Source organism: Neolamprologus brichardi, chromosome 10 (assembly GCF_056152115.1).
Source record: "Neolamprologus brichardi isolate AB-2024 chromosome 10, ASM5615211v1, whole genome shotgun sequence".
In the NCBI taxonomy this organism is placed as follows: domain Eukaryota; kingdom Metazoa; phylum Chordata; class Actinopteri; order Cichliformes; family Cichlidae; genus Neolamprologus; species Neolamprologus brichardi.
Genome location: NC_142113.1, coordinates 34,452,501 through 34,465,000, shown reverse-complemented (window position 1 = coordinate 34,465,000; position 12,500 = coordinate 34,452,501). Strand labels below are relative to the sequence as shown.

Sequence of the window (12,500 nt, the reverse complement as noted above, 5' to 3'; positions counted from 1 at the left end):
TGTGTTTATAGTGTATGTTTATAGTGTGTGTTTATAGTGTGTGTTTATAGTGTGTGTTTATAGTGTGTGTGTGTGTGTTTATAATGTGTGTGTGTTTATAGTGTGTGTTTATGTGTGTGTGTTTATAGTGTGTGTTTATAGTGTGTGTTTATAGTGTGTGTTTATAATGTGTGTGTGTTTATAGTGTGTGTTTATAGTGTGTGTGTGTTTATAGTGTGTGTTTATAGTGTGTGTGTGTTTATAGTGTGTGTTTATAGTGTGTGTGTGTGTTTATGATGTGTGTGTGTTTATAGTGTGTGTGTGTGTTTATGATGTGTGTGTGTTTATAATGTGTGTGTGTTTATAGTGTGTGTTTATAGTGTGTGTTTATAATGTGTGTTTATAGTGTGTGTTTATAGTGTGTGTGTGTTTATAGTGTGTGTTTATAGTGTGTGTTTATAGTGTGTGTGTGTGTTTATAATGTGTGTGTGTTTATAATGTGTGTGTGTTTATAGTGTGTGTTTGTAGTGTGTGTGTGTGTGTTTATAATGTGTGTGTGTTTATAATGTGTGTGTGTGTTTATAATGTGTGTGTTTATAGTGTGTGTGTGTGTTTATAATGTGTGTGTGTTTATAGTGTGTGTGTGTGTTTATAATGTGTGTGTGTTTATAATGTGTGTGTGTTTATAGTGTGTGTTTGTAGTGTGTGTGTGTGTGTTTATAATGTGTGTGTGTGTTTATAATGTGTGTGTTTATAGTGTGTGTGTGTGTTTATAATGTGTGTGTGTTTATAGTGTGTGTTTATAGTGTGTGTGTGTTTATAATGTGTGTGTGTTTATAGTGTGTGTTTATAGTGTGTGTGTGTTTATAGTGTGTGTGTGTTTATAGTGTGTGTTTATAGTGTGTGTGTGTTTATAGTGTGTGTTTATAATGTGTGTGTGTTTATAGTGTGTGTGTGTTTATAATGTGTGTGTGTTTATAATGTGTGTGTGTTTATAGTGTGTGTTTATAATGTGTGTGTGTTTATAGTGTGTGTTTATAATGTGTGTGTGTTTATAATGTGTGTTTATAGTGTGTGTGTTTATAATGTGTGTGTGTTTATAATGTGTGTGTGTTTATAGTGTGTGTTTATAATGTGTGTGTGTTTATAATGTGTGTTTATAGTGTGTGTGTTTATAATGTGTGTGTGTTTATAATGTGTGTGTGTTTATAGTGTGTGTTTATAATGTGTGTGTGTTTATAATGTGTGTGTGTTTATAATGTGTGTTTATAATGTGTGTGTGTTTATAATGTGTGTTTATAGTGTGTGTGTTTATAATGTGTGTGTGTTTATAATGTGTGTGTGTTTATAGTGTGTGTTTATAATGTGTGTGTGTTTATAATGTGTGTTTATAGTGTGTGTGTTTATAATGTGTGTGTGTTTATAATGTGTGTTTATAGTGTGTGTGTTTATAATGTGTGTGTGTTCCAGTATCTTCGAGGACATCGGGGACTATATCCCGTCCGCCAAACCCACCAAAGAGAAAGAGCGTCACCGGGACAGAGACCGGGAGCGTGACCGTGACGACGACACCAAGAGCCGCAGACACACCTACTTCGAGAAACCGCGAGGCGACGAGCACCAGGTGATGTAGGGGGGCGGGGCTTGTTTGTGCTTGGTTTACCTGTGTGGTTCTAACTGTGTGTGTCTCTGCAGGTGATGGAGGTGGACACAGGTAAGCTCCTCGCTGTGACTCACACGATCGTTCTGACCAATGACAGCTGACCGATAACTGATGGATGCGTCTGTGGCAGGTCCAGGATCAGTCAGAGACCAGATCAAGATGATCAATGAGAAGTTTGCAGGAGCAGCGGGCAGCCAATGGCAGAGCCAGGAGCCATATCCTTGTTTATGATTGGACTGTTGTATGAGTGTGTGGGGCTTACTGTACCACACCAGCTTCAGTCTGAGCTGGTTTACCTGTGCGCAGGTAGAGTCTGTGCTCATGTTGTGTTACAGGTGATGTGCTCGCTCACCTGTATGGGGCTCAGGTGTTCCAGTGATGTCACAGCTGCTGGGATGGAGCAGGAGTAACAACACCTGAGAGGGAGTAATGACACCTGAGAGGGAGTAGTGACACCTGAGCGGGAGTAGTGACACCTGAGAGGGAGTAGTGACACCTGAGCGGGAGTAGTGACACCTGAGCGGGAGTAGTGACACCTGAGAGGGAGTAGTGACACCTGAGCGGGAGTAGTGACACCTGAGAGGGAGTAGTGACACCTGAGCGGGAGTAGTGACACCTGAGAGGGAGTAGTGACACCTGAGCGGGAGTAGTGACACCTGAGCGGGAGTAGTGACACCTGAGAGGGAGTAGTGACACCTGAGCGGGAGTAGTGACACCTGAGAGGGAGTAGTGACACCTGAGCGGGAGTAGTGACACCTGAGAGGGAGTAGTGACACCTGAGCGGGAGTAGTGACACCTGAGCGGGAGTAGTGACACCTGAGCGGGAGTAATACACAATATAGATACATGTATGTGGTACAGTGATACAGGGTACCGACACCAGTACTCTGTGTGTGTGCGTGTGTGTGTGTTACTGCAGTACTTGTCCTTAGCTGGTGTGTACTGGCTCTCAGAGGAGAGACTCCAGTAAGGAGCAGCTGGGAGATTTTTTTGGAGGATCAAACTCATACGCAGAGTGTTACCCTGCTACGTAAGACAGACACACACAGACACAGACACAGACAAACAGACAAACACACACACACACACACACAGACACGCACACAGACACGCACACAGACACGCACACAGACACGCACACAGACACGCACGCACAGACACACACGCACAGACACACACGCACAGACACACACACACACAGGCACAGACACACACACAGACACACACACACAGACACGCACACGCACAGGCACACGCACAGACACACACACACACACAGACACACACGCACACACACACACACACAGTTAACCTTCATACCTGCTCTGTGTGTGCGTCTGTGTGTGTCTGTGTGTGCAGGATGGACGACCTGGCCGTGGACAGTGATGAAGAGGTGGACTACAGTAAGATGGACCAGGTAACTCTGACTCCCAGCATGCACTGCAGCTCATCCTCACACAGCAACATGATGCTTATCTTTCTATTCTGTGTGTTCCAGGGCAATAAGAAGGGTCCTCTGGGCCGCTGGGACTTCGACACTCAGGAGGAGTACTCAGATTACATGAACAACAAGGAGGCGCTGCCCAAGTGCGTGTTACTGTGTCCCTCAGCGCTGACTGACAGGCAGCTGGTCCTGTGTGTGTCTGTGTGTGTGTATTCACTGTGTGTGTGTCTGCAGGGCTGCCTTCCAGTACGGCATCAAGATGTCTGAAGGCAGGAAGACGCGACGTTTCAAAGAGACCAATGAGAAGGCAGAGCTCGACCGCCAGTGGAAGAAGATCAGCGCGGTGAGAGAGACGGATGATCTGACATCGTCGTGTTGGTGTTGTTCCAGGTTCAACATTGCAACCAATCACATTGTTGTGACGTCATTCTTTGGCACGCCGAGCCATTCGTGCATTTATGAAACTCAGTGTTGCACGTTACCGTTTATTAAAGGGTCCGTTGATCGGCGCACAGAGGCGGTTCCTCGCAGCTTAAGTACAGGTTTTTGTTTCACGGCGGTTTTTCCCGAAGTCCCAAAAGTATGACATCACTACATTCTGATTGGTCACTTGCTATGTTGAACCTGGAACACCAACACAACGATATCAGATCGTGTGAGACACACACAGGCAGAGTGAACACAGACACACACAGACACACAAATACACACACACACACAGACACACACACACACGCTGTAAACCAATCAAACACGGCGCTGAAGCAGCTGTTTTTGTTTCAGATCATCGAGAAGAGGAAGAAGATGGAGGCTGACGGGTAACTACTTCCTGTTTGTTCTCAGCTCCTCGTTTATCACTTTGTCAGCCAATCAGCAGTGACCTGATGTGTGACATCATAAATGATGGAAGATTTATTTTTTCAGGGTCGACGTGAAGAGACCAAAATACTGAAGACGCCCCGCAGAGAGCAGCTAAATTGATCGTGTATCGATCGGCTTCATGTTAGTTTAGAAACATGTAAATGTACAGAGAGGTCAGAGGTCACTGACCCTGATACGTGTGTATTGTTATTGATTAGCTGTTCTTATTGATCAGTTTGTTTTGTGAGAATAAAAACATCCAAACATCTGCTGTGATGGCGGTTTCTCTATGAAGACGGCCAATCAGGAGGACGGTGTGCTGATCAGCTGTATCCATGGAGCTGCAGTGGGCGGGGCCAGTATCATTTTTAACACGTGTGACGTCGTGACCTCACGACCTGAGTTTGTATCACTGATGTCTGTGAACAGGAAGATTACGATATTCGTGATCTGGCCTAAAGTAAAGTAAAATAGAATAAAATAGACGCCCACATGAGTGACAAAGATGGCCGCTCAGAGTAAACTTCACTCTGCTCTCTCATTGGCTACCAACTCATCAGTCACAACCTGTTAACCAATCAGCTCTTATGGATGAACAATATTTACAGTTTTATTCAGAAATGAGTGAAGAAGCTCAGTGGCGTCGCCCCCTGCTGGCCGTCACACAGAAAGCTTTCAGTCCTCAAAGCTGTGTCGTCGGCAGTGTTGGGTAAGTTACTTTAAATTAGTAACTTAGTTACATTACTAGTTACTTCTATCAAAAGTAACTCAGTTACTTCAAGTAACTCGTTACTTTCAGAGTAACTAGTTACTAGGGAAAGTAACTTTGGTTTTGCTTTTTACATCCAACACAAAAACTGCAGTCGTGGTGCTTTCGATTGTACTCAGAACTCTGAAATTCTGCCTTCTGAATAGGAAGATGTAGGTAACAGCAGACTGCAGATGAGCTGCATACAGAGCTGGACGGGGACAAAAAATCGTCCCGGGCATTTTGACTAGAGACTGGCCCACCATTATAGGAAAAATCATAAAGCCTTTGAATGAAAACAAACGCTGTTGTGACAGTGATGTTCACTGTTCTGATGGTATATATGCATCAATCTATCAATCCTTTGTTGTAAGATTCAGATAATTATTTTTTAAAAGCTAGACATTTTAAATGAGAATAAGAAAGAAAAGTGTTTCTTTGTGCCCCCCTCTCCCTGTTAATGCCCTACCTGCACCCCTGGCAACACTTTGCTAGACCCGCCCCTGCACAGTTACCAGCTGTCATCTCCTGGTTTCATCTTCATGTTTCCTCTCACCACATATCCAAACCGACATCATCACCAGCAGCTTTGCAGCTGTGGCTCCAGCAAACATCAGCTGATACTTAATTAATATTAAATAAATTCTAACAACAGCTGATCAAGCTTAAACGTGCTGCTGTTGTTTACCGTGACATCCGCTGGTTTCCTCTTTCTGGCGCAAAGTGGGCGATAAACAAACGAGAGAAAAGCCGATCAGTACGAAAAAGTCAGCATAATGAAAATAAACTCCACCTAAACTTGGTTCATATCTGACCCAGACAGACTGCAGGTTATAACTTCTTACCTGAAGTTCAGTTCACCTGACACTCTCGGACCAGCGGCCGCCTCGGGTCTCTGCTCCTCCTCTTGCCTCCCTTTTCCTTCATCCACCTGCTGCCTCCACCACTTGCTAATGTTATTGAATCTGTGGAAGCTCCGCAATGTCACCACACGAAGTAACGAGTAACGAGCCTATCTAAATCCCAGTAACGACTAACGCGTTCCTGATTTTGGCATAATAACTAGTTACCGTGCTCGTTACCACAATAATAACGTAGTTACTGTAACGCGTTACTTAATAACGCGTTAGTCCCTACACTGGTCGTCGGGTTGTTGTTACTCATCACTGTAGTTTTAGCTTCACCTGTTTTTAGCCAATCAGAGGATAGAAATCACATCTGTCCTCTGAGCTCACAGCTGGCAGACTCACAAAATGTGCTGACGCTAGACGTGCTAATCTAAGAAGCTAAAGTAAGTAAACTGGAATGATGACATCACAAACACTGATTGGCTGTGGTAGATGTTGGACGGCGAGTGCTCGCTCGAGTCTGGACGAGCCCACATCTGCTGAGTGTCAGAGGTCAGAGGTCACATCACAGATCCACAGGAACTGTTTAGCGAGGTCATCAGTAGTGGTGTGCCATACCGCATATGTTGGTATCGATCCGATACCAAGTAAATACGGGCCAGTATCACCGATACTAAGGTGGATGCCTCGTTGAGTTGCTAAATCGCAATTAATTTTCATGACCTGAAGTGTTTTTTGTGATTTTTCCTTTTGTATTATTAATTACTTAAAACCCAGCACATAATTAGGAGAAATAATTCATTTATAATTAAATAAAAAATGCTTTATTATTGTGGCGGCCGTGGTCTGTGATGCTGCTGCAGGTGAGATGGACTCACCTTCACTGCATCTACAATGACGCCTCGCCGGCTTAAAACCTGTGCGCTGCTTGTGCTGTTGTTGTTTTTGGTGGTGATGTGCACAGCTGGCAGCAGGAGCCGTTGAACGTGCTGTTACAGCAACCGCGTGATTATTGTAGGAATAAATGATGCGGCGAAGCATGAAAACGCCATCGGGTCTGCCGTGGCAATCTTTTTTTTTGTTAATCTTAAGTGTGCAAACCAGTAAACAAATGAAAACAAATACTGTTGATAAACTATAACACAAATTACAATTAAAATTCTCAACAACAAAAACAACTGGTAAAATATAATTAACATGTAAACAACTTAACAACCCCCAAAGTGTCTAAGTCACGTGACGTGTCAGCGCAACACCGAAACATAAGGGGTGGCGGTGGGGGGGCAAAGTGTGCCTGCTCTCCGCTGACGCAGGAGCGGCGAGTCCAGCGACCTGGAAAGCACAGCAGAGCAAACAAGCAGAACTCAGAATAAAGGATCGATCTAACCAGGCTAGTATTGATCCGATACCGACTTGTGATCGATACTGTCGATATTTGGATGGCTCCGCCCACCACCGTCAGACCTGCTCTGAGCTGTGTGTGTGATAACAGCTTGTTTCTTTGTTGATCTCATTAAGCGTCCCTCGTCTTTACAGGACTCGTTAAGCTCGTTATGCGCAGCAGCTCGTTAAGAGATCAAACTCTTTGTTTGTTGTTGTTTGTTGTTGTTGTTCGTCCCCAGATTAGCATCAGAGAGGCTAACGAGAGCAGCTAATTACCCTGAGAGTGTGATGGACGGCTGGACTCATGAATATGGATGTGCGTGCTTCTCCAGGGGCTAATGAGGCCTCGCAGCTCCGCCCCCCCGCAGCTCTGACAGGAAGTGGTTGTGTGAACATCAAAGAGGAACTTTGTGTTTAATTGAACTTTTTTATGACCTGATTTATTCTGAGAACTTCAGACTTTATTTCAAGTTTATCTCAAACTTTGATTCAGCTTTAATGTAACGATCAATCAGCCCTCGCCCTCCGAGCTGCCGTCTGATCGGCCAATCAGGACGTCATTTATTTCACTTTGTCGCTATGGGAACAAGGTGGAAATGGGTCAAACACAGCAGGTTAATGTCATGACACAATTCATGCCTCCATCACACACACACACAATTTTACAGTGTTTAGTACTAAGAAATGTATTTATTTGAATATATTAGTTACATTGTTATATGTTGCATTAGTTTAAAGGTTTTATGTTATTAATAAATTGATTCAAACAAACAGTAATTGTCACTGAACTCATTTGATTTACAGGCATTTTTAACATGTATGAACACGACGCTAACTTTGAACAATATTACATGGATATTTATTTGATAGCAATAAATAAATAACAATAACAATTAAACATGAATATTTCAAAAACACAGTATGTAAAGTTGTTCCCACAGGATCAACCTGAGTGACCTGATCCTGGACCGTTTCTTTAACAACTGTAATAGATTACAGGAAGTCTCTGGCAGTGTTGCTGAAGATCAGACGTGGATGGCGTGCTGCAACTGAGACCTGCGGTTTGTCTTTCCTGGTCGGCGAGTGGAGAATCACACAGGGTGGTCTGCAGAGAGCTTTAGGATCCTCCCACTGTCCACGGCATCGTCCATCCACAGGTGTGCAGGGCTCACTCGTGGCTGCCACTGAGATGTTTTCAGATATATGCAAGCAGGAGATGGTGGAGGCTACATTATTAGTATAATACTTGTAACTCTGTAGCAGACAACAGTTTGATAAAGTGCTGTGTAAACAAACAAAAGATCAGATTCTATACGTTTCAAAGATATTTAGTTTATTTTATATGATACAGAACATGTGTGAGAACGACTGATGTTGTGCCCTGAACTGATTGCTCGTATTTAACCTGCTATGAATAACTTGTTGGTCTATAACACGTGAAACATGTTAAATGTTTCCCTCATTAATGACATCAGGTCACTCTGAGCCTCCAGCAACGTTCCTGTAACAGGAGAAGCTGCAGTGACGTTTATCCTTATTTATCCAGCTCAAAACAATCTTGTTGACATTAAAAATTTACTTTTTAAGAGTAATCAGGCCGGTGATTGTTGGGTTTTCTCTGTATGTGTGATTGTAGGGTCGACCTTACAGTATAAAGCACCTCGAGACGACTGCTGCTGTGATTTGGCGCTGTGTAAATAAAACTGAACTGAAAGATGTGCTTCCACAGGAAGTGTCAGAGCCCCTCACTGTGGGGACGTTAGTGCAGTCTCACCTTCACAGCAGAGACATTAAACTCAGAGGTCCGGTTAGCAAAGATCTGGACGGTCATCAAACCACACGTAGACGAAACACGTAACACTGTTTCACACACAGGTGCATCAACACTGATGTGTCGCAGCAGCGTGACACAAAGCACGGAGGACAGAGCGTGATGGCGCTCTACAGGAAGCACTCCTTACACGTTTGTGATTTTTACTGTTTCTGTTTGAAGGTTCGGAGGTGTTTCCTGCCTGGTTACCGTAACGACCCTAATAACAGTGAAAGCACAGAGCTGATGCTTTCAGGAACTGTTGGAAGTTTCAACTGTGCCAGTTGTTCAAGCGCTATGGTAGTTTGACCCTGACCCGACAGGAGCACCGTGCTTCCATCGGGATGAAGGAGAACGCGGGTTGGACCTCGGCTCTTTGCTGGATGGGCTCCGGAGGTCACAGGTAGATTCAGGTGGAGGAAGATCTGTAATCATCCATCTGAACCTGAAGGTCTCAGTGGTCTGTCCACATCTGTCCAGCTGTGCTGCACCTGCAGGACTGCCAGCAGTCACACTGTACCAGGTAACTACAGGCGACATAAAGATGTTTCAAAATAAAAGCTCTGCAAGGTTTAACCCTTTAAGACCGACCATAGAACCAAGTCCGCCAGAGCTTATATTATATGTTTACATGCTGTGGAGCCATTTTTGGGAGCATTTCAAGTTGCTATACATCAATACAACCATTACAGCCCAAATTTTAATAATATATCTGCATTAAGTGCATAGTAATTACATAAATTGCAAAAAAGTGCAATAAACTACAAAAAAATTGAAAATCGTTTTTGTTTTTTTAACATATATTTCTAGTTAGAGAAATTTAAGAGGCTTATCCCTCAAAACTGTAAATACAAAAAAGTTGCACAAAATAGTTTCCCACCACAGGAAATTTATTTTGAGTGTCTTCATAGTTTTATTTTTGAAATACACCAATTTTTATACACTGCAGGAAAAACGAAAAACAAAAATAAATATTATAATGCAAATTTGCAAAGCAAACAGCATTCCTGGCTCTGAATGCAACTCGTCACTGATTCGTTCTCGTTTTTTTACTAATAAAAAACAAAAACAAACGACAGCAAACAAAACACAGTCGAGTAAATCAGAGCATTGTGGGACGGCCGCCTCGTTAAGCTCGTTAAGACCGCAGCACACCTGTGTCACCGTCAAATGCAGTTTTCTAAACATCAAACACGTCCAGGTGTGACTCCGCCCCCTTCAGGTAACAGTTCACACCCACTTTCACATTAGTCACAGGAGCAGATCCCGTGGGGCCGAGCTTCCTCGTGAGGTCACATTTCACCTATTGACATCACACTGAAACCCCGCCCCTTTCACAGTGTCCTCTGTGCTCCGTCCAATAGCAGACAGGTGGCGTTTTCTCCTCCTCTGTCACAGCGAGCGTCTCAGAAGAGCAGCGGCGGTTTGGTGAACACTCGGTGCTCTGCAAAAAACAGAGAAGAAGAAAAAACAGGAAGTGTCAGACAGCTTCGGTGTGACACTTCCTGTTTCCACTGACCAGGTGAGGTCAGAGCTGCAGGTACGAGCATCAGCGTCTGCAGAGGTCTGATCACGGCTTCACCCTAACTGACCTAAACGCACTGAAGCTCGTAAACATTCGTCTGTTTCTGTCACAGCTGAGTCTAAACAGCAGAGCGAGAAAAACATTCAAATATTTCAGAGATGAAGAAGCGACGAGTGTGACGCTGAAACACCTGTGGTCACTAACACACTACTACTGAGTGTGGTCCTGTCTCTGAGCTCTGGATGTTATTACGGCGTCTGTGTGGAGGAAGCTGGCGCCGCGTCTGTGACGCGCTTCGTTACCGTGAGCTGCAGCGTTCTCCTGATGGGTGTTCTCCAGCTCGCTTTCCGGAGTCACAGCATCTGAAAACAGGAAGTCAAGGACATGAAGTCAAGAGGGGTGTCCAAATTCTTGGGCTGCATCTGCCTTCGTGGTCTACGTGGGCCTTTGAAGACCGAGAAGGCCGGAAGTAAACGGCTCTGAAACTGGACGGTCTCGCCTTCAGATCTGCGTCACCGCTGTCTCGGTGGAGTCGTCCGTCTGCTCCTCGCTGTCTAACATATAACAGGACACTGGAGTAAACTCGACCATCTGTTTAATCAGTTTTCTGTTTGACGTTTATTCAGCTGTGTGAAAACCACCCGATGGATTAATAAAGTTTAATCTAATCTAATAACTTTAATCTCAGCCAAACCGATTTACTCACAAACAAATAAAACAAAAAGCCCAACAATAACATTTTAGGTTGTCTAAGTGACTTATATATCACGTTTAACCTGAGATGTGCCGGGAGTTGTGCCGTTCTTGGCTTCAGTGACCCGCGACCTCCCGGCGAGCTATCGAGCTGGTGGGTAACAGACGTCTCCGAAAACGTCGGACGTCTTGATAAACCGAGCAGATATTTGATGTTTACACAGCTACATTCTCGCCTGGAAATATGTTAAAAGTTTATTTTGTGACCCAGAAAAAGTAATACGAGTAAGCCTTACTCAGGGCAGACACACATGGAGACACAACCAGGTCCTCGGGTGTCCAGCTGAGAGCGCAAAAGGAAATCGCTCAACCTTTCACAAACCAAGAGGAGCGTCAGTTTTCAGGTAGATGCCAGTGGACTTGGATAATTGGCTAATTTTTCCCACAGAGATCGTAACAACTACTCTGCGAACAGACCTCGTCCTTTGGTCTAACTCCCGAAAACTTGCGTACGTCATTGAGCTGACGGTAGCATGGGAGAAAGCAATTGAGGAAGCGTTTGAGCGTAAGAAGCTGTGGTATGCCAACTTGGCAGCTGAGGCAGAGGACAGAGGCTGGAAGATCAAGCTGCGCCCGGTGGAGGTGGGATGCAGGGGCTTTGTTGGCAGCACAACAGCAAAGCTGCTCAGAGAGATTGGGATCAGAGGACAGGCGCAACGGCTGCTATAAGAGAGCTAGCTAACACTGCTGAGAGGACCAGTCACTGGCTGTGGCTAAAAAGGGCTGACATCACTTGGGCAGCTATGGCAGTCAGGCCTCCTTGGATGAGGGATTCTAGTGATCATGGCCGAAACACCTGATGAATCCAAGGTCCACTGCTGACGATGTGTCCCAAATTTTAAAATGATAATCCAGATCAGATCTCTAATCCCTAAACCTCGCCAAGGAGGGAAAATGGCAGATTAGCCTGGGTAAAAGACTGGAGGCACACAATGATGTGTGCTGCTGGGCTTTCCTCATAACAACCATCCCTCAAAAGTCTCTCCATCTAAAGCATCATCAGGAAGAGTAACATCGAGTCCTTCACGGAATCAATTACAACTAAGCAGCTGCCGCCATTGTTGGAAACTGGAGATGGCTGGGCCGCGCTATGAATTCTGGGATATGGTGGGCCATGAAGGACACACCCATCCTTCAAATTCAGGTAAAAGGAGCACGCATTTGTCAGCTGCATTCGGAGGAGTCCACGAACTTGGACAGCCTTCGTTATGTCGCCAATCACAGGTTAGATACAGCTCAGCCAATCACAGGTTAGATACAGCTCAGCCAATCACAGGTTAGATACAGCTCAGCCAATCACAGGTTAGATACAGCTCAGCCAATGACAGGTTAGATACAGCTCAGCCAATGACAGGTTAGATACAGCTCAGCCAATCACAGGTTAGATACAGCTCAGCCAATGACAGGTTAGATACAGCTCAGCCAATCACAGGTTAGATACAGCTCAGCCAATGACAGGTTAGATACAGCTCAGCCAATGACAGGT

General features: G+C 44.6%; 2 protein-coding genes across 3 annotated transcripts in view; one reads left to right on the top strand and one right to left on the bottom strand.

Moving 5' to 3' along the window:
• The window catches only part of ik (IK cytokine), a 12,575-nt gene extending 8,360 nt beyond the window's left edge, over positions 1–4,215 (top strand). The window contains exons 12-20 of the mRNA XM_087847594.1: positions 1,450–1,603; positions 1,675–1,693; positions 1,773–1,857; positions 2,586–2,672; positions 3,002–3,059; positions 3,141–3,229; positions 3,321–3,429; positions 3,870–3,904; positions 4,011–4,215. Of these exons, the coding sequence (XP_087703720.1) occupies positions 1,450–1,603; positions 1,675–1,693; positions 1,773–1,857; positions 2,586–2,672; positions 3,002–3,059; positions 3,141–3,229; positions 3,321–3,429; positions 3,870–3,904; positions 4,011–4,038 (664 nt within the window). The 3' untranslated portion in view covers positions 4,039–4,215. The remainder of the gene's footprint in view (positions 1–1,449; positions 1,604–1,674; positions 1,694–1,772; positions 1,858–2,585; positions 2,673–3,001; positions 3,060–3,140; positions 3,230–3,320; positions 3,430–3,869; positions 3,905–4,010) is intronic.
• Positions 4,216–9,641: 5,426 nt separating this feature from the next.
• The window catches only part of LOC102786041 (dachshund homolog 1-like), a 19,076-nt gene continuing 16,217 nt past the window's right edge, over positions 9,642–12,500 (bottom strand). The window contains exons 11-12 of one of the 2 annotated variants that reach the window (XM_087847653.1): positions 10,564–10,623; positions 9,642–10,180 (exon numbers count right to left, since the gene is read on the bottom strand). In XM_087847653.1, coding sequence (XP_087703779.1) covers positions 10,143–10,180; positions 10,564–10,623 — 98 coding nt within the window. In that variant the 3' untranslated portion in view covers positions 9,642–10,142. Of the gene's footprint in view, positions 10,181–10,471; positions 10,624–12,500 lie in introns of those variants that run through there. The other variant, XM_087847652.1, reaches the window with a different exon arrangement.